The sequence below is a fragment of the Larimichthys crocea genome, chromosome II (assembly GCF_000972845.2).
Source record: "Larimichthys crocea isolate SSNF chromosome II, L_crocea_2.0, whole genome shotgun sequence".
Classification (NCBI taxonomy): Eukaryota; Metazoa; Chordata; class Actinopteri; family Sciaenidae; genus Larimichthys; species Larimichthys crocea.
The window spans coordinates 347934-370107 of NC_040012.1; the positions used below are offsets into that span (position 1 = coordinate 347934).

The following is a 22174-nucleotide window of genomic DNA, read 5'->3' on the forward strand; positions in this document are numbered from 1 at the left end:
TCCTCTGGACTACTCTGGGAGCCAGCTGCTGCTTGCGGTAGGGGGTCCACTTGAACAGGGCGCACTTGAAAATATTAGAGCGACTGGCAGTCAAACGAAATTCGAGATCTCGACTTTAAAACTCGAAATCTCGACTTTGAAACTTGAGATCTCGAGTTTCAAAGAGAGATCTGAGTTGTTGTTTTTTTCCTCGTCATTTTTTTTTTCGAATGTCACCTCAGGGGCTCCGTAGTTTTAAAACATACCTACACATTACAAAATAAGTAAATGAACTAATGGCATATACTGTAAAACTTTTAAGACCCCCCTCTCTCTATGCACAGTCGAAGCTCCGCATTTAATCTACTGACCAAAATCTGAAGTATTTCCAAACAGGGCTTTTTAGGTTGCTTTAAGTCTAAACCACTCTCTCTGCTGCTGAGTTGGGCTCTGAACTGTCTGCCATTTCGTTTTTCTCTCTGCCATCTGCATCTGCCACGGTTTTTGTCGCATCTCTCTTTCAGCAGTGAGTGACGCTGTGCGAGTGCAGCTCCTGTGACCTGTCCCTGACCCGTAATGCAGTGCGGCCACTCGCAAAGCAGCCGCTGATGTCTTTTTTTCCCCATTCGAATATTTATTTTCACAATTGAATCTCTGTTTTTTAAAAATATATGAATATATATATTTGAATATAGAAATGAATCGTTGACAACCCTAACAGGTAGCCAATTAATTAGGACATTTACGTTAATTAATATTTAAGTTTAGAACAGCAATTATAAAAATTGCCATAGTAGCCACAGCCAGTATATAGATCAATGTATTTAACTGAGAACACGATTACAAATCCAGTTTCATATCATAATCAGAACTTTATGTGACAGTCCAACTGTTTATTTCCAGTTTGATCACATGAAGGAACCACTTCAATGAAAAGTCCCCTGAGCAGCACATGGTTTCATGAGCTCAGGTGCATCATGTAAAGTACAGCATGAAGGATCAAAATACTCAGTCTGATGTCATCATCACACATTTAACTCAGATTCTGTAGGGACACTGCAACATCATTTCATGGAGATACAAATGATCCTCCTCCACTATGTGATGACAGTGGATGACACCTATTATTTATTATACTGTAGAGTAGGTCTGTATTATGCTGTCTGACTGAAGGAAGTGCTTAACCTGAACTGATTCTAATAATTTAAGCCTGGTTTCAGACCCCCAGATCACTGCCAGCATCTCCAATTGTGTCATCTCCCTGTACTGCAGCCTGAAAAGTATAGTGACAGAAAATTCACCATGTAAATGATTAGATGGAGTAGATTATGACTTATCATAAGTCAGTAATAACGACTCCTAAATCAGCATATTGAAGACATGACAGACCAAAGACTGGCTGAAGACAGACTGAAGACTGACTGAACAAAGAAGTGAACCAAACCAAGAAAAACAGCGTCAGTCATCTAAGCAAATGACCCAAAATAACAAGTGACAAAGACCTCCGTTGTTATGGAAAGTCCAAAGAGGTTCGAGTGGTTGGATGTGTCAACAGAACATCAGAGTTCGACATTGAAGATGGTTTATTTTATTAGTACTCCATAAATTAATCCAGAATTAGAACTAAAGCCCCTTTACCAGAGTTGTCACATAATTTATTCCAATAGTGATGTTTGTTTGTCGTAATAGTTTAAGAATGGACCGACTAATGATATCTTCATTTAGATTTAGAGGACTTGTTAATACCTGTTCTGAATAGTCAGCCAGGAGAGGCAATACACCAGTAATGGTACAAATAGGTAGGTGTAACGGCACACACTTTCAATTTTTCCTCAAAGGCATTTGTGGTTCTGCACAGTGTGAGAGACAAGTGATCTGAAAACAGAGCTTGAGAAAGAAACTAAAAGCCTGCCTAGTTTCTCACCTCTACTCACTGAGACAACCAGAAAGTGGGCAAAGTGGGCACAACTGTTGGATTGTCAATTACAAACACTGACAGACAAACGCAGGCTCCACTCAAACATTAAAACAATGGAAATGTGTGAAGATAAAAACACACTGATGCCTTAAAGGGCCAACACATACCAGCACCTTCCTTCCATGTGATAACATGTGCACCCACCCACCCACCCACCGTTGGTATTGTTTATGAATGAATTCACATGAAGGGAAATTTATGTCTCAACACAATAGACAGAGGAGGTAAGAAATGTTAAAGAACTGTTGTAATAAAAATAAATAAATAATTATTTTTGATCACTTTGGGGAAGCAGAAAACTAGTTCAAATCAAATCAAATCAATTTTATTTGTATAGCCCAAAGTCACAAAGTACATTTGCCTCAGAGGGCTTTACAATCTGTACAGGGAGTGACACCCTCTGTCCTTAGACCCTCGGTTCCAGTGAGGAAAAACTTGCCCACAAAAACCCTTTTAACAGGGAAAAAATGTGGAAGAAACCTCAGGAAGAGCCACAGAGGAGGGATCCCTCTCCCAGGACGGACAGACGTGCAATGGATGTCACGTGTACAGGACAAATCAACACAAACATAATGTACAATGACTGATAAAATGACAATGAATTATAATGAATGATAAAAATGATTACAGTAATAGATATGGTAGCAATAATGACAGTAGTAATATATGTAGTGGGCGTCATGCAGGATCACAGCAGCAGCCACGATCCACGAGAACCTGCTGGACGACAGAGCACAGAAACTCCGGGGAAGTTTGGTTAGTAACATGCATTAATGAGACATGTCCACAGATGGAGAGATATGGAGAGATATGGAGAGATATAGAGATATAGATATATATATATAGTTGTGAACAAAACATTGACAAAGTCCTTCCTTGCCACTGTCGCCAAGCTTACTCTTGGTGGGAATTGTTGTCTCTGTTAATCATATTGTATTAGGTCTTCAGTCTAGACCTGCTCTGTCTGGAAAGTGTCATGAGATATTTTATGATCTGATGCTATATCAATAAAACTGAATTGAAAAATCATCACTCGATCATCACCAATTTATAGTTGATTTGGTGAAGATATGAAATATGATTATATCTGGCTATTTCTGAATAATTATCATGTTTTTCATCTCAGATACTCTCATAGTTGTATGTGTATAATGAGACTCTGCAGTGTTTAAACCATGAAACACACTTTTCCTAACACAGATGCTGAGGCCAGGTAACCAGACAGCTTCATTAAAGTGAATGTGGAGTTCTAACCAACCAGTGTGGTGTGTGTAGAAGTCTGTAGGGTTACACTGTAGCAGCCTGCTGTCGCTTTCAGGCCATTTAATGAAGGAACTTCTCAGAGGCTGCTGATTTATCAACATATCAGATGATGCAGGGATTTCATGAACTAAAGGAGAAGCTTTTCAAACAGTATGCAGCAGCTGTGGACAGCAGATACTGTAACAGGCAACATTCATAGGTTGGTGATACGTATATGACTGGTTTACTGACTTTTGTGCTTTGACCACATTCCTTCCTATGCAATCATAAACCCAACCCAACCCAACCCAACCCAAACACTTCCCTTCTCAAGACCTGTGCTAGAACCAGAACCAGTGCTCATCTTGCTACTTGGTTACGTTAACACCTTCTGTTAGAATAAAATGTTTTATATTCGTATTGTGTGACCTGTAAGTTGTGTTGCAAACTCATCACCCTGGTTTCTATAGATCCATAGAGCAGAAGGCCACCTCTATCAGTTGATTGAAACAGGATCTGTAGAACAGAGGGCTACTCTGATTATCAGCCGGTTGAAAACAGAGGGACAATACCGTCATGGTCAAAAGTCAAACCCCCTAAAAGTTCAGTATGCAGTTAGTCATGTGAGGCATACTGTAAGATAAATGTCTCAGATCGCTGACTAGGTACAACTGAACAATGACGGGGGAGTTTAGGTTTTCCTCCTCTTTAGGAAGCTGGCTGAAGACGATTGGAGCAGCTGAGTGCCAAGAGGCTGGGACCAGCCTGTGCACCACCAAGGGAGAGCCAAGTTTAAACCAGGGCCGCTCCCCAACAGTTTTTGGACCGATGAGATAGGCACACATATTTTATAACTTTGTGTAAATTCTAAGTTAGGCACTCTCTTGGTCCATGTACATGTAATATTTTGGTGTCCTGATGCTAAATAAATACTCGTACTAAGGAATAATTCGGCTATAGAATTCCTCTATGCAAACCAACGAGCGCGCTAGCACTTCCTGACAGGCCTCCCAGCCTGCACAGTGAATCTCTTTCAGGTGATCGAGAACATGGCAGCATGCCTGGTTTTCAATCAACCCAAAGATCACATGTTACCTCGCTGCTCATCGAGCTCTACTGGTTACCTGTAGCAGCCCACAATAAATTCACATCCCTAATGCTGACTACAAAGCAGTCTCCTGTTCTGCACCCACCTATTTAAATGTCCTACTTGAATAGACATATGTTGCCCCAGGTCTGCTGATTGCCTCCATTGAACAACAACACCAGGCTCTGCCACCCGTACACTCAACGCAATCCAAACTTTTCTCATCTGTTGTTCCCCGTTAGTGGAATATCCTACCAGTTCCTACCAGATCAGGGGCGTCCCTCTTTACCTTCAAAAAATCTCCTGAAGACCTCCAGCTCTTCAGAGAGGACCGCCTCTACAACACTAACACCAACAAGTGGACATGATAAATCTATCTCCCCTCTTCAAATGTCACAGTACTTATTGCTGCATTAACATGTCCTCGTCACACTGTACTTTGATTGTTTCCCTTTTATGAGTCACTTAGCTGGATAAAAGTGTCAGCTAAAAGACTAAATGTAAATGTTATCAAGGAGACACAAAGGTACTCAAGCACCAGTGGTTGACCAAGCTCAACTCAGAGTTGGCCAATAATCGCAATTGCAATCAAGTATTATTATTATTATTATTGTTGTTGTTGTTGTTGTTGTTATTATATTAACATTTTGAAAAAATGTCATATCACAGCAGAGCTGGTCAGCGCACTGACATTTACAAACATTTGGCTGGCACTACTAAGCAGTGTCATGGCATACTTATGGGCTATGTTGAGCCTCTGCGTGTTGTGTTTGGTGTCGGGGGAGCGGGTGGCATGTAGCAGGGTACAAAAAGCTTCTGAATTCATGCCAAAGTGAGCATATTAGCCTGTACATACAGTACAGCTTGCAGCCTTTGAATATCTTTATCATCTGATAAATAATTGAAAATATGATGATATATAGACAATAATATGAATTATCTAAAATCATGTGCATATACAGTCTTTGTGAAATTATGGCCCTTAAATTTCTAGATTATGCAAAAGTGGCAGTACTGTAGAAGTGAGTAACTGTAACTGCAGAAATAACTGACATGAAAATCACTGAATAAATATTTAATATTGAGTATTGAGAGTGTTGGCCTTAATATAAAGTGGGGGATCAAGCTATTATATTCAAAGTCTTTGAATATACTGTATGTGTCAAATTGCAAAAAACGTGTATCATTATTTATTTATTTATTTGCCATGCCCCACACTCTAACTAATTGTGCAATATTCCACTCACACTAAAATGTTTGATTTGAAATTTTTTTTTATTTTTAGTTGTCTAACTTCCTGTGCTCTCTCATTCGTATCTATCTGTGGGATGTCTCATTTCTCTGTGACACTTTGCATCGAGTGTTTCATCAGCGGCTGTTATGTGTAGAAAAGAATTGTTGGGATTTAATAGTGAGTTCATGAAGATCTGCTAATGTAATATAGAAGATCAATAATATATATAGCATATATATCATGTAATATATGATTTGTGTGAAGTAAAATCATGCTGCAACCTACGTGGCTGTGAAGTGAACATAACACAGGAAGTGCCATAAACTAAGCAGAGTGTGGCCACTTTGACAGGTAGGTGCTGTCACAAGTGGTTTGTTTGAGCAACCAGGCATCATTCAGTTCACCTCAGCTCCACCCATGAACCATGTCTTAGCCCATTTCCTGAATTAGTCAGGAGCCGGCAGAGGTGGGACTGCTAAGATGACAATCACAGCCTCATAACAGCTCTTCAGAAACCTGTGGGTGACATCACAGAGACTACATCCATGTTTTAGACAGTCCATGAGTAAAATCTACAGAATATTTACACTAGAATCGCTATACAGTGATAGAGGTAATATAATGCACTGTACAATATCTTTTTTTCTTTACTTATGATTTTCCCTGCCTGACAACACGTATATGATCAATACTGCATTCTATTTTCTTATATTAGTAGCAGTTGCCTTTTTAAATTGCCAACAATTTTAATCAGGTGAAAAATGTTTTATATGTAATTTTAGTCAAGTTAAATGATGCTAAAAACTAAGCAGATCATCCCCCAGAACTTGAATGCAGAAACATTCACTGAACTCTCATATGTATGCTCAGCTTCGCTCCCTTTGGTTTCTGATCTGTGTCTGTCTCTGTGAGCTAAAAGAGAGAAGAATATACTCCTCTTATCTGCCCTCTCTTCCTTTCTCTCCCGTGTCCTGTGTGTGTGTGTGTGTGAGGGATTACAGTGAAAAATGAGACAAGGGCATGCAGAAGAAAGCTGCATTTATAATGTCAAGTACTCTTTACTGGGGGAAATTCACAATCAAATATATTTCCATAAGTACAGGACTCACATGGTTTGGGTTTCTTTCATCTTGGCCTGAAGCGTGTGGTGGAATGTGCACAGCTCAAAGTCTTTTGGTTTTCTGCTGGTCAGGCCAGTTTTGTGTCATTCTGTCAGAAAAAGGACTGAAGCTGGGATTATATTGTGGTTTGGGAAGAGACTTCCCAATGTGTCCCTTCCAATCAATGTAATAGTAGCACCAAAATATTGTTTTGAGCCTTCAGAAAAACTCAGTGAAAAGTACTTCCATTGCTGAAATTGTGTCAATTTTTGTCCCTGGCTCAAGGCAGTTAATCTCTGCCTCCATCCTTATAACACAGAGGCAGAATTCCTCCAGCCCCTCCGGCTTTTTTTTTCCTGTGTCATGTCAGTCCCCTCCACTCATTTTCAAACTCTCTCTGCCTCTTTTTGTCCTCAATCTTGCTGAATCCCATCTCTCTCTCTCTCTCTCTCTCTCTCTCTCTCTCTCTCTCTCTGTCGATGTATATGTGCCTCTCTCCCGGTCACTCTCTGTGATACAGGTGCATAATGTGTGCTGCCTGTCCTGTCCAGCCTGCACCATGTCTCTCTGCTCAGTCTAAAGGGGCTGATAAGGCCAGATGGCTCTCTGCTTTGTTAGCCTCTGAAGCGAGTAATGCAGTGGAGCAGAGCCTCCAGGCTAAACACTGCCTGCATCTCATGTGGGAGTAGCGTGTGTGTGTGTGTGTGGCTGTGTGTGTGTGCTGTGGCAATTCTGTCCTTGTTAGAACCAGTTTGGGTGCAGACCATGTAAGTGTGGACATTTTGCAAAGCGAGGCCATTTGACCAGCCTTCTCTCCCTCTGGCTGCTACTTCTAGCCTTCTCTTTATTCCACATAACTACAAAATCATTATCATACACAAAATGAAATGATACCATGCATCCATATTTTATATTTTGTACCCCTTATTTTATTTTTATTTCTATTCTAGTTTATCTTTTTTTGTATCTTTCAGTTCCATATATGTTCTGTGTCTGCTCAATCCTGCCACAGTAAATTCTGTGTTTGTGTAAACTTGCATAGCAAATGAAATAATTTCTGATTCTGATTCTGATAAAAAATATAGTTTGATATACACTTTAACCAAAGATGTGGTATTTGTAGCCTTTTACCTATTTTTACTATGGCTATAGCTACACTAGCAGCTGTGTAAGGCTGTACTGAGGCATAAGGATTCATTGAGCTAAATGCTTAAATGTATGTTTACATGCTCACAATGAAAATGTGAACATGTTTAGCTCACCAGACTTTGTTTACTTGCTCAGATTTGGTAATTTTTCTGGTTTATGTGCTTCTAAATATGCTCTATGTGTGTAAATATGTTACATAGTTAATTAGTTTCTCTTTTTTTCTGTTTTTACGACTGGCAGTTTTCACCAGGTATTTTATTTTGAAAATCCACCGGATTCTCTATGCTGTTTCTTGTCTGGCTTCCGCTAGCTTGAGGTGCTCTGTGTAAAAATAGAACAGCTGCGTGTTTCACATGAAGCTGAGTGGAGGCCTGCTTCTGAGATGCTTCTGAACCGGAATGTGGTGGAGCAGCTGGGGTTTAAAACATTGACTAGAACGGCTGCATATCGCTACACGACATGACGCGACCGCGAATTTGGGAGTCATGGCAATCCATCATCAATCCATGAAATGTATTGTCAAGACAAGGAAAAGTCAGAAATGTTTGTACAAAGTTTCATGGCACATCACATGATATGAGATATTTAAGTGACCAACGGAAGCACCGACCGCAACATTACCTAACAGATGTCGCGTGGTTTCATTGCTGAAGCTGTATCAACTGTCTCACACTCATGTGCAATCAGCTCATCATCTACATTATTCATTGGGAGTAATCTGGATTTATAGGTGGGACTCTATGAACAGAAATATTAGTGCTGGGTAGAAGAGTCATTTTCTAGGCTGATATATGTGCAGCTATTTTTATTATTGGTAAAGTAATGGACGGACGCACCGACTGTGCTAAGATTCTAATATCTACACTTATTGCTTGTTGATTTTAGAGGAGACACATTCTCAACTGGGACTGCCCTCGGAAAAAGACAAGAGACGACAACAACTAGTTGGGTTGTTTTGGAAGTCAATGACAAGGGTTGTATTGTGCTGGTTAGTTTGGAGGACTTGCCTACTGATAGGCATGGTCATCAGCAGCATGATAGTAGTAATGGCTCAGTGAATAACCAGGTCGAAACCCAGACACACAACTATGAAACAAGCAGATTGTGTAAAAGTTTGCATTTACTTATGGTCAAAAATAGGCCAAAGTCAAAACCAAGCTGGTAGATCAAAACAAGCAAACTTATTGGAAAAAGGGGGGCAGGCAGAGAGGCAGAAGTTCACGCGTCAGGCGGGCATAAAGACTGGAAAACCTAGGCGTAAGCACATTGGACAATCTGGCAGGGAATGAGCGTAAATGGGCCAGTGCATATACTTCAGGGCACAGGAAGGAAAGTGGGAACAGGTGAGCAGGTGGGTGGGGAAGGTCAGGTGATGGGAAAGGCTGGAGAGGAGTTACTGCAGACTGAGAGGGAGTGGCTGGGTCTAAAATTACATGAGTTAGTACATGGAAGGGGAAAAAACAGAGCAGAAAAGAGAATTAATGATTAGGAGTTGGCTTGAGTTGTGACACTCAGCTTTCTCAACCAATCAATAGAAATGAAGGTAAAGTGTCTGGCCATTTCAACCCTGTGTGTCTGCATAGTTAAGTCAGTAATTCCTGCATTGTGCCATTAAGAGTTCTGGGGATGATGGACATGACAAATAAATAATAAATAATTATTTCGTCAGACATTTCACCACTGTTGCAACATCATCTTTTCTTCTTGGGAAGCTTCCACCCACACCCACCCACAAAACATATTGACAATTACAATAAACAAAACTTATTCCATGCTGGAATATTCACGAAGTCTATTTGTATATGTACAAACGGTCCTGATGGCTGTTTTTATTGTGTGTATCCTGGACTCAGGTTGCAGCCACAAGCCTCACTCGGACTGAGTCCAACCTTATCTGTCATAATGGTATGTAATATGGTACGACAACAGATATCTTGTGGTTTCATTGCTGAAGCCATATCAAAACTGCTTGATAAGCAGAGCACCAATGAGAGCCATGTTTCTAAACTGAGATACCGGAGAAGCTGTCATTTACAATTAATTAAATTCAACTTAAGTAATACATCTGAATTTAAAATTTCAGCTTTCTTTAGACTGCCTCGTTAATACAGGCTTGTACCTCGTTAATACAGGTGTGTACCTCATTAATACAGGTGTGTACCTCATTTGTGTGCAGCACGTCAGGGATCAATCAGTTCAGTGAGCTCAGAGAAAATGTTGTTTTAAAGACTAAAGGTGGACGAATATGGACTGAAGAGGAATATTTGGTTAAATAAAAACATGATGTTCATTTTGATTACATTGATCTTTGTTCAATACATTTTGACCTTTGGACTTTACAACGCTGTGGAGTTACTGAAATGTTTGGATCCTCCTCCATCAGCTGTGCCGGTGAGTCGCTGACTTCAGGGACTGAGGAGCCAAATGTGTCCATGGAAAAATCTCTTTGTCAGCAGATATCTGAGTCACTACACGACTGAACTAGCTAAGCAGTTTAGTGTTTATATGTGCACTATTTATTCAGTTTGGGAAACTCCACGATCTCCATAAGCTTTGACAGGACTAGAAAGCGTCTCCGTTGTTAGGTCATTACTAAGGCTCAGGCTACTTGCTGGAGTTGTAAACTGGGTTCCATTACATATAGGAGTCTACTGCTGTGACTGATTGTTTTCCAGGTATTAGTCAGACCTCGTGTAGCTCCATATAAACAGCGAGCAAAGAAATGTTTATACTGAGAGCAAATTACCCAAAAACATGAATCTCTTTTGATTATATATTTGATTTAAGTTGGTACTGTAAATCACAATATTATACTCGAGGGTGAGCTTTGACTTATTATTGGCACTTGTGATGCTAACTGTGCCAATAATGACGTTAAAGCACACCCTCTCGTATTGCTTAATCAACCTTTATTTGTTGGAATGTAGCTTTTCAGAAACAACATTTGAACAACACCATAAAACTTTTTTGCTCCACAGCTTTCCACAGAGAGAGAGATAGAAGATTAAGGAAACCCAGGCCTGACAGGATTGTGATGCTCTGTGACCTCTATCAGCCAAACATTTCAGGAGGAGAAGTGAGTCTGTTTTAGGCCTTTTCAGACGGGGACGTGGTCATCAGTGTATTTGAGCAATGGAGCACAAGGTCATTAAGGTCTTTCTTTTTCACTGTGTCATATATCAGAGGTGAACTTTTCGGGCTCTCATGAATGTATACTGCTGACCCTCAAAGATAAAAGCAAAAAAATACTTATCCGGATGAAACAGAATAGAAAAGAAAGCAGAACACATGTGCACTACAGTATCAAATTTGGAATCACAAGGCAATGAGGCCAAAATAGAGTTACCATCATGCACAGTAGGTATTCCTGGGAGAGGAATTGAATAAACACCTTTCAGGTCTTGAACAAGGTGCCATTCTGCAGATCTGTTGGATTTAGGATGGAGAGAATGTGTGTATTACAGGTGCTTGGAGTTGGAAACAAAACACCTTGTCCCATAAAAGAATCAATGATAGGTTGTATGTGTTTAACAGCCTTTTAGTAACCTTAAGGTAGCCTTTAAGCATGATGAGTTGCACCCACAATGGACCATCTCCTGAGCCAGGTCAAAACTCCCCGACCACCTCCAAGCTGGTTGCAGTTACAGCAGATGCTTCGACTACAGTGTGTTTCCTGTAAAAACAGGAGGGACTGTGGACTAACAGATATTGATTGCTGTTTCCAGGTGCCACTAACACTGACTCTGTGTTACCCCTGCCCTCACCACTACGCATTGCAGCTAGCGCTATGATCTAGTGTCAGCATCTACCTTCCAATGAATACGGTCAAAGCCGGAACCAAACACAACTGGAACCAGCGATAGTTTTCTCACTGGTTTGGCTCTTTTCATTCCAGAGCTCAGAGTCAGTTTGGTTGGCCAAGCCAATGTTTCTAGCTGCTGGTTCTGCTAACAGAAGATACAATTAGCAGCAGTTAATTAGCAGTTTGCTACTTTAGTAGTTAGGCTAAAGCTATGCATATTGTGAAACTGTGTATATCACAGTTCAAGCTGATCAGAGAGGAAAGCAGCAAATACATTGTGTATAAAATCTGATCTGATGAATACAGTTCTAAAGTTGTGCTTTTGTACAGTAATCAGTGAGGGACAGATATAGATGACTGTATCAGCTCAGGTGGCGTCACAGGTTGATGACAGAACATTTTATTGGATGTAAAATTAGGACACAACCCCAAGTGCAGGATGAGTCATCAACAACTTTTTATGGTTTATCATGAAACGATAAACTCTAAAATATCATGAATACCTGAAAATGCTGAAAACATGACTTTGTGTCAGTGTTGGTCGAGATACTGGAGGACGGGTGACGTGATAAAAATTCTGCCCCAGTGCTTTGAACTCACAGTCTAGCCAGCTCAGCTAACCAACTAAGCTAACATTAGCTAACAGCAGTTACAGTTGGCAGCTGTTTACTGTCCATCAGGAAACTTGCTGTAAAGTGAACATTTTTGATTTTACAATTGAACCCAGATTAAATGATGAATTGGGCGAATATGCAGAACAGTTTGTCTTGCAAAACAATTATTTTTGCTCAGGGATCAGAGTTACTCCAGCTGCACAGCCCTCAGGGCCAAAGTAAGTGTAAGTGGGAGCTGATAAGAGAGTGGGCTGGGCCAAGAAACTGCCGTGAAGTCATGGGGCTGCTAAAGCAAGAACAATTTTTGGCACAGTTTGAGTGTCAACAAGGCAGACAAACAAATCAGACTGTTTCGGTCAAAAATACAACAATTTTGCAACAACAAACTGAGCAACTTCAAACTCTTTTTCATCAGAGACCTCCAAATACAAAGCACGAGTCGCGCAGTGATCACAGCATTCAAAGCACACAAAGCATCTCTGCCTAAAAGGCTCACTGAACAATTAGAAGAAATCAGAAATTACAGTTTTAATAGAATCTTTTCATATGAGTCTGAGCTGGCTTTGACACATTCTACCAATGGGATTCCAGCAAGTGTTAAGTTTACAGCTGCTGTCTGTCTGTCTGTGTCTTCTCTGCCTTCCCTCTGCTGGATGCATTTCAGGATTTTGCCTGAAACATTGATTTTCTCTGAACCTTCTAGTCCATGTCTGATCTGTGAAAATCTCTTTGTCTCCCGTGTGAAATCACTGATTTTAAAGATAGTCCACATCAGACAACAGGATGTTCATTACAGTTAGAACTGGTAGCGGATCACAGTGTTCTATTTTTATGCCTGCATTAGACTCCCAAACAGCCTGGAAGCGATTGATAAACTCTGTTACGGTCTCACACTGCGACAACACTGAAATTCCCATTGGGTGTAATCACTGAGCCTGTTTTTTTTTTCTTTTTAAGCTGGCCTTGGTGTTTTGTCTTCATCAACTTTACTTTGGAACTTTTGGTCAAAAGGGCATTTGGCAAGCAATGTCAGGATTTTAGCACTTTTTCAATTTGTGAGCACAAGGCTATTTCTTTTTTTTAACTGGCCATTTCCCATCAGCCCACACATTCATATCAAATGTGAAAGGTAAAACAGATAGAAGATATATAGCTAGTCCAAATATTCTACAGTTTAAAATGTTCTTACACTTGTCTCAGCTTTATGATGCCTAAGACTTGAAGAAATCGGAGCAAAAAGAAGCACTAGACATCGTCTGTGACTTACGGCGAAGACCTGATTCATGGTTATTATGACAATGAAGCATCTCCAATGTCTTTAGCTTATCTACCAGACAGGCTGAGCCTTCTTATACAATGTGTGCCAAGTGTGGAGGCCCCTGAGGCTCCTCATATTCTTCATTTAGCCTTACACTGCAAGGTCCAATTTGTAATAAACCAGAATGATCCTTTACCTTGCAAGGAAGAACAGCAACACATTAGCCACAAGACTCTGGTGAATGTCAACAAGGGTGTCAGTGACAAATGGTGGGTCTCCTTCAAAGCTCACCAGCTGCACACCCGACTCTTTGGATCAGACCAGGGTCCACAGGGCAACACCTGAGGCTTCCCAAGCAGGTGACGGTATGTGGGACAAGGCTGCAACACTCTGTGCACCAGCTGGGAGTAATACAAGAGAAATAGAGAGAAGCCTTTAATAATTATAGTATAGATATATACTTGACTCTACCTAAAGTAGATCAACTAGTTCCACCTCCACAAGTAAAATGCTGCTTACACACTGATGTATTAACAATCCAATAATAAACTATATCAATCATTGGGACATTTTATTGCGCAGTGTGAGGAAGGTCTGACCACAGTGTCTATATCAGGAGGCTGACATGAGAAACTTTGTCCGGATAAAACAGAACACGTTTATTTGCAAAAAAGCATACTATGCTACACGTGGCAAAAACATGCAGAATTACATAATGTAAAATATATTATATATTAATATGCTGATAGCTACACCTGATGTTAATGCTAATTTGTTACCTGCCCCTACATACTTGAATTAACCCAATGACATCACAGCTAATTTATGTCTACGGCAAAAAACCCAGCACAACAGAACAGAATTGATGAAGAATTGACTAAAATGATTGCAGGCAATTTCCAACCCTGCTCGTTTCTATTTGCTTTGTGTAGCAGATTATTCAAGTGATATATGTGTTCAAATACAAATCACAAGTCAAAACAGCTAAATTTAGCTGAATTATAAAAGGTATAAGTGGTAAAATGGAGTTTGGGAGCTGAAAGAGCCATCTCTTCTTGGTGAGCTGAGCCAAATGATCCGGCTCACTAAAAAGAACCCATCACTAGTTCTCACCCACTTTGTCACACACGGCCACAACTTTTACTTTTGAAACTTTCAGTACATAAAACTCCTAATACTTCTGTACATGTAGCATTCTTAAAACAGGCCTTGTGGTTTTTACATTACTGAAGTTAAAGTTCAATGTTTAGTTCACTATAGCCTTGTGGTGTGGAAGCTGCAGGTTCATTTCTAATCTGTCAAAGTCTATTATTGTCACAGCCCTGTCTCTAGAAATTCTGTTTTGTGACCACTTTATTGCACAGTCTAAACAAACATGTCATCCCTGCTTCCCATGTGAGTTTAAGAGCTGAAAATAACTGTACAGCATATATAACATACATTAAAGCGCAGTGTGGTCATTTATATTCTAGCAAGACAACTAAATTAAATGAATCATCTTAGTCTGTACTATTTCATAATTTGCATATGTTGTTACACATTCTGATTGGTTGTATGTTCTAACTGCGGCACACTTAATGCTTTCTGTGTTATAAAATCGTTTGCATAATGTTGGTTGTTGTGAAGTGTATGTGTGATGAGAGTGAGGCAGGAACGAGCAAACAGGAATGCATGTTGTGTCAAAACCAGGTTTCAGTGTAACTGAGAGCAGATGATGTCCTCCAGACAGGAAAACATCTTTCAAGATCCAGACAGTCCACACAGTGATGAATAATGTATGAAACATGTAGAATGTCAGAAATATGTCCAATTCAAATAAATCTGATTTTCACTTCGCGTACAGATGTCCTCGGATTTAGCAGGACTCCAGCAGACATGCATCTCTGCCATGTGATTATTTCATTTGAGTCTGCTGAGTGTTTCGTATTGGTATGAGATGTGTGATATGAAGAAATAATATGCATGCAAGAGTGTGAGTGCTTCACCATCAGATGAATATAAGCTATAAATATGAGCTACCGCGCCCTGTGGCCAAATCATATTACCATATTTTATATATTACAGCCAATCACTCTCACTTTGCAGATGTGGTACATGCCGCCATGCTTCAGCCTGAATGACTGAGGAGCTGAGACTCAATTAATTTTTCCTTTGAGATTTTTCCTGACATGCAGCAGCAGTCTGAGTGATTGTCTTTTTGGATCATGGAAACACAACGTGTTTACTATTTATACGCAACATCTGAATTAATGGTTTTATATATTATGTGAGTGTGTCAGCAGATACATCCACATGTTTTATTTTAATAATTTATGTGAAATTATTAAAAGAACAGTGTGTACAGTCACTGGTACAGCCGAAGTTGTGCTTGTGTCATTGGGTTCAACATATTAAGCTCTGCTTATTAACAAATGTGTCAACTACACTGTCAAACTTTAAGTGCTCATACAACCAGTTCAACTTAATGTGTATAAAAATAACCTGCCTAAATATGAGTTTGATAACAATGCTTTAAACTGTATATTTCAAGCAGGCAGCAGGAGCTGCATTGTATTATTCAGTAGACCTGAATAAAAAATGAAAGCACTGCCACAAGTACATGAAAAAACACACTGTCAGTCTGTTCAGTGACTTTACAATGAGCCCATTGTATTTCATTCTTTAATGCAATTTTTAACATAGATATGAATTTGTGAACATACTTCTGAAGTAACTGATACATGCTGTCACAACCTAGCTGTAGTTTTGTCCCAAGCAGCAACCTGCCTAGCTGGATTTTAGTTCCTCCAGTGGCCAATTGACGCTGGCTACAGAACAAGTCAGTCTCCATATGTCCCCATGTTAAAATATCTAGAAAAATAAACATGTTTACTGCCTGGTACAAAAAACAGTTTTGGTCTCTGTAGCTAATTTCTCCGTTCATGACAACTGTACTGAGGGTGAATTTATATACAACTCACCTGTTCACATTATATTAAGGCTTAAAGTTATGCAGGGTTAAGAGCGTGGACGCTTTGACTGACAGGTGGATGTCATCACAAGTGGCTTGTTTGAGCAATTAGGCGCCATTCAGCCCACCTCACATTTTTAATTTAGCCACAGCATTACAGTTACACCCTGTGAATCACATCTTGTCATAGAAATGAAGTTACTAAACTGACAGCACAGACTCACAACTCATGGTTACAGACCATGTGAAGGTGAAATTCTGATATTTCTTTCTAAATACATTAAATACGTTGTAAAATAGTTGCTGAAAACACATGAAAAGACTGGAGTTAGAGGTTCAAACTGTTTTTCAGTCCAGGATTTTGTGGGAGGTCCTAAAAGGTGGCTTGATGATGCGTTGAGGCCACCCTGAGCATACCCCTGCCCTACTAACCACAACAGTATAAAAGCCTTCAGCGTGTTAGCCTCTGTGCTTCTCTGTATGCTAGTTATTATTCTTGGTTACACTCAGTTGATAGCTCTGCCTCGAAGTACTGCACATGCATTTTCGCTGAATGAACAGCTTTAACAGCTCCAATAAATGTAAGCAAATCTTCTCTCCTTATCTGTACCTCAGGTGTTATCCGTACAGCGATGTCCAACATGGACCGTGAGACAAGGGACCACTACGCTGTGGTGATCCAGGCCAAAGACATGGCGGGGTCAGTTGGAGGATTGTCTGGATCCACTACTGTCAACATCACCCTCACTGATGTCAACGACAACCCTCCAAAGTTTTCACAGAGTGAGTTAGCGAGTCCTCTCTTATTCAGCACCGTTTATCTCTGACAGCAGCAGGTCAGTGAGTGTTGCCTCACCTTCATCCTTCAGCTTGTTTTTCAGTTTTATCCTGCTCCTGCTGTCATACCTCATTCTTTTGTTTTTCTGGTGGAGTCCCTCAGAGAAGTTGATTTCATCATGATCCAGATGAGATGACTTTCTATTATCTTAGACAGAGAAGGTCTTCCTCTATCAACCTCAGAAAACTGACATCTTATTTAATAAATGCACAGAGGCTGTACATTGTTAATAATATATACTTATTTCTTGTTAAGTCTAAGTGGTATGTTTACTTGAAAAAAGAAAAACAAAACAAGTACTGTTATCTCTGCAAACCGTGTTATTGTGTTCTTTAAAGGCTTCTGAAGAGCAATTTCTTTCACTTTTGGCTCTTTTGGTTCTTTTATTGCTTCACAGCGACGTCTCTTCGATTTCATCCTCTGGTGCAGAACATTGTGTTGAAGTCTGATGTTCGTATTTCAAACAGCTGTTTCAAATTCTAAGTTTACAAATTGCTGATGTTATACTGTCAAAATGTGCAAAATTACAAAAAAAAAATGTTGGGAAATGCATCACTTCCTATGTAACAGCTCTTTTTGGCCTTGTCCATATAAAGCTCAGACAGCTGTGACTGGATCCATGCTGCTGCTGGGTCAAATATCAAAAACACTTCGGATTGTACTGACTGTACTGAGACATACTCTGTCTGGACCGTGTGTGCACACACTATGATTAATGAGACACACGTTACCACACACACACATTCTTCTTTGCAATTACACCTTCAGGCCAGCATGAATATCATTATGGTGATGAGAGTAGTAAACATGTCAAGAAATGCTAGCTCACAAATGGCATAGCAACTCGGCCTACATACAGTATTTATTATGTGTGCATTTATTTGTCTCTGATTCAATGAAAGCACATGATACAGAGAATGTTTGTATTTAATGTACAGAAAATATGTCATCAAAGAACATCATGAACTCCCACAACTGTCTGTGCTGTAGCCAAACAGGAAACCAGACATGAGTAGAGTAGAGTGATAGATACATTGCATGAGCACTCACTGAATGAATGGTCAGAGAACTGAACTGAACAAAACAAACAAAGAAATCTCTGCTTGGTCAGACATTATAGGGAATAAAAACAAAAACATAGAATAAATATAAAGCAGTTCGTAGTTTGGCTGCACAGTATTTCTGACTTGGAATGCGTCCACATTCCAAAGCAAACTAACAGTGTTTGGACTTTTTCCCCTCATATAAGTCACCAAAGACAAAAACACCACCATGAAAAGCCACAAAGACTTCACTCCAAGTTTTTTTTACTTGAAATCATGTCACATAATCGTAGTCAAAAAACAGCCAGACCTACTCGGCTCTCACTGCCAGAGATGGAAGAGGAAGAGGAAGAGGAAGTTGCCAAAAACATTACCTACTACCACATTATTGTCAGACTCTGAATGTTGACTCAGGAACCAAAAAGAGAGAAATGTTGTTGATCACATATTCGTTATAAAATTGACCTGAAGCTACTTTGAGCAGAACTATGCAACATCTGTAGTGCTACTTATTATTATGTCTAGGTTTGTTTGTTTTTTTTGTTTGTAATTTTTTTTTTTTACACCTGTTGAATAAAAATTCTAAAAACCAAATACCACATATTTGTTATATACTATATATGTTAGATATTTTTGAGAATTCTGTTTGTCTGTCTGTCGTTCAGTCCTTCTTAACCTGCAGTCAGTAAACTTCCTGTAATTCGAATAGTCCTGCTGAGCTTTAATTTGAAACACCTGTAGTTTCATGGCTGGATTACAAAAAAAAACAACAACAGAAGAAGAATAAAAGTAAATGGGGAATAGAAATTAGTGAATGACATGGTTGTTTTTACTCATGTTTTACAATTCAATTAAGCATGTGAGTCATTTACAGTACAGGCAATACCTTTCTACAATGCTTCTACCAGCATTCATTACCAACAGGCCTTTATTTACCTGAGAATTTACAGCATGTGTGTTATTCTGTCATTCATGTGCTCTCGCCTCAATGATCAGCACTTTGCACAACATGTTGACACAGGACCTTGCACCCACCCTGTGACCCTGCTACCGGCTCCGAGGACAGAATCACATGAATGCTTTGAGCCTCTAAAGGAAACAAGAGGCAGGGATTCCTTTGCTTCTTCTTTTTAAGGCTGCATGTTCTCAGTTTTGGCAGTTTATAGCCCTCTTATTCAAACCCCAACTGAGAACAGAACAAACTCTGTCGGATGTGTCCTTGAAGTAAGGTGTCATCTTGTTCCACCCTGCTAAGTAATATACTGCCTACTGTCCAGTGAGTCCCACCTGCTTATTCATGTTCTCAGAGTCAAAGCAAACATCTGGAGGAAACAGTGAGAGGAGATTTCATTGCATGTAAAAAGCACTAAATGGTTGTTTTCATTTTTAAAAGTTTTGATGAATGAATGCTGTGTCGCTGTTGCAGAGAGCTACCAGCTGTATGTACCGGAGCTGGCTCCAGTAGGGAAGGCAGTGGGTCGGATCAGAGCCAACGATGAAGATGAAGGGCAGAACGCTGAGATGACGTACAGCATCACTAACCCAGATGCAGCTGCCATCTTTACCATCACCACTGATACTGACCGCAGGGAGGGAATCATTTCCCTCAAGCAGGTATGAATCAGTGATCACAACACACAGGCCAACACTTTAAGCACATAATGTGTTTCAAGTGTGGCTTTGGGAGGAGGCAAGAACAGGATGGCTCTTTCTTCTTCGGCTTGTGCTTTTAGTTAATCTTTCGCAACTGTCATGGCAGCCCAGTTTGACCACACTTTTGTAACATCCTTTAAAGATGCCACAGAGATGCCAGATCCAACTATATCTTGACATTTGTGGTTGAAACATGCTATTACACACATTGTGCATTGAAGTGCTGCTGCTTTTCACCTAAATTCTAAATCAACACTGCTTTGTTCCAGAACAGGCTATGAATGGCTAGTCATGTCACCGCAGTGCAACACAAAAAAATGAATAATTCTTATTTCCCAGCTGTAAGTAAAGTAAGATCGAGGCTTGCAAGGCAAAGTTGTATCCTGAGCATAATCGCAAACCACGTGAATATGGTTTAAGTTGGTCATGTCATACAGCACTCCATCACTCACCTTCTTGTTCAAATAGCCCTTACAGAACCTGTGAGTGTTTTGGGTCATTGTCCTGTTGACGAATGAATGATGATACTACTATGTTGTGGTAGCCATGTTGGCTAAGTGTCTTTTGAATAAATCGCCAGCAGTGTCACCAGCACCCACACACCATCACACCTCCTCCTCCATACTTTATGGCGGGAACCACACATGCAGATGTCATCCATTCACCTTTTCTGTGACTTAAAAAAGACAGAAAATGGTTGAATTAACCAGAGCACAGATTTCCACTGGTCTTCCTTTGTTGTTGGTTTTTGTGGCTATGCTTAAAGACACATTAAAAGACTGACTTGAAGTCATGATGGACTATCAGTTCTCTTACTTGGTTAAATGATTACCAGAGTAGCAGAATAGAGCTATTTACTGTATGCCAAGACTGCCTCTGAACAACACAACTGATGGTGTCAAAAGTATTAAGAAGGCAAGAAATGATCTCTGTGTTAGCTATTCCTCTGTTGGTGATAATGATACATGGAATAATGTAGTTTGTTTGCAGTGGATGCAAGACTTGAATTGGAAGTGCAGTTCCACAAAATGTAATCTAAATCATTAACTGCTGCAGTTACCCAGCTCACAGCAGCCGGTGTGGACCGACCAAAATGTAGCTCACTACTCTGAGTTGGGTTGTGAACTCACTGACATCATCACCACACAGCTGTTGTTAAATTATTCGCTCATTTCAACTGAACCTACATTTCATTTGCAATCAATGAAAGCGACGCTGTGTGACTCCCGTCCGTCCGAGTGTTTAGCCCATGTGACGATAGTCAAGACAAACAGCCCTGATAATGCTGCTTCCCCTCAGCAATCCAATAGTAATTTTCTGTTTTGTCATTTTGCAACTGTAATCAGCTTTAGGAAGCAAATTAGATACTCCACTACCGAGTTGGCTTTTAGCACAGTCTTGAACCAGAGTCCAACTGTAGTTTTATTCTATGAAATAATTAAGAGCAAAGAAAATTAAATTGGAGAGCTGATTATCTGACATTCTGCTCAAGAGTGAATTAGATTGGACAACTATTGAGCTACACGTATTAGAGGCACCAGCCCCAGTTACATCAGGTGGCAGGGGCTGTACACTTTGAACACTTTTCTTCTTCTTTACAAATGTACTGAAATGAACTGCACAGGAAATTAAATTGTATGAAATCTAGCGTGCATGTACTCCCAGCTTCAGCCGGGCTGAAATTCTTTGAGATGGTCATGTGTGTTTGATTTGCCTCTGCAGCCTTTGAACTATGACAGTGGGGAAGCCCATGCTCAGCAGGAGTGAACATTACTGCCACAAGTTAAAAGTGTTTTAATATTCTTTGTACCTCTTCTTCAACTGCTCAAAAACGAAAGAGGGGAAGGCTACTGGCACAAGGGTAGTCCATAATTGTTTTTCTTTGTTTGAAGTTTGCTTTTGTCAGCATATTGTAGCAACTTTTTGGGAAGAATTATCAAAGAGTGCTCTTAGTCTCTTAATTCCTGTGGGTCTTTTTTGTTTGGCCAGCTGACAATTTCAGTGGCCAAAACTGGATGCAAATGCAAAGACTATGAAGTAGTATTTAAGATTACTGGAAATGGTAAATGGCTTTTAAGCAAAGTGCTTTGCAGTTTGCAACTCAGTCACCTCATCATGCACAAACGCACATCAATAGCAGCAAGCTTCCATGCAGTCTTACTCAAAGACACTTAAACACTTTGAGGAGCAGCTCGGGATCAAAGTGTCAAATGTGATTAGTGGGCAACCAGCTCTACCTCCTCAATT

The 22174-nt window shown here is 40.0% G+C and overlaps 1 protein-coding gene across 1 annotated transcript in view; it reads left to right on the forward strand.

The window, feature by feature from the left end:
* LOC104930806 (cadherin-18) overlaps nucleotides 1–22174 on the forward strand; it is a 166599-nt gene that overhangs the window by 106980 nt on the left and 37445 nt on the right. The window contains exons 5-6 of the mRNA XM_019274264.2: nucleotides 17009–17176; nucleotides 19701–19888. Coding sequence (XP_019129809.2) covers nucleotides 17009–17176; nucleotides 19701–19888 — 356 coding nt within the window. The remainder of the gene's footprint in view (nucleotides 1–17008; nucleotides 17177–19700; nucleotides 19889–22174) is intronic.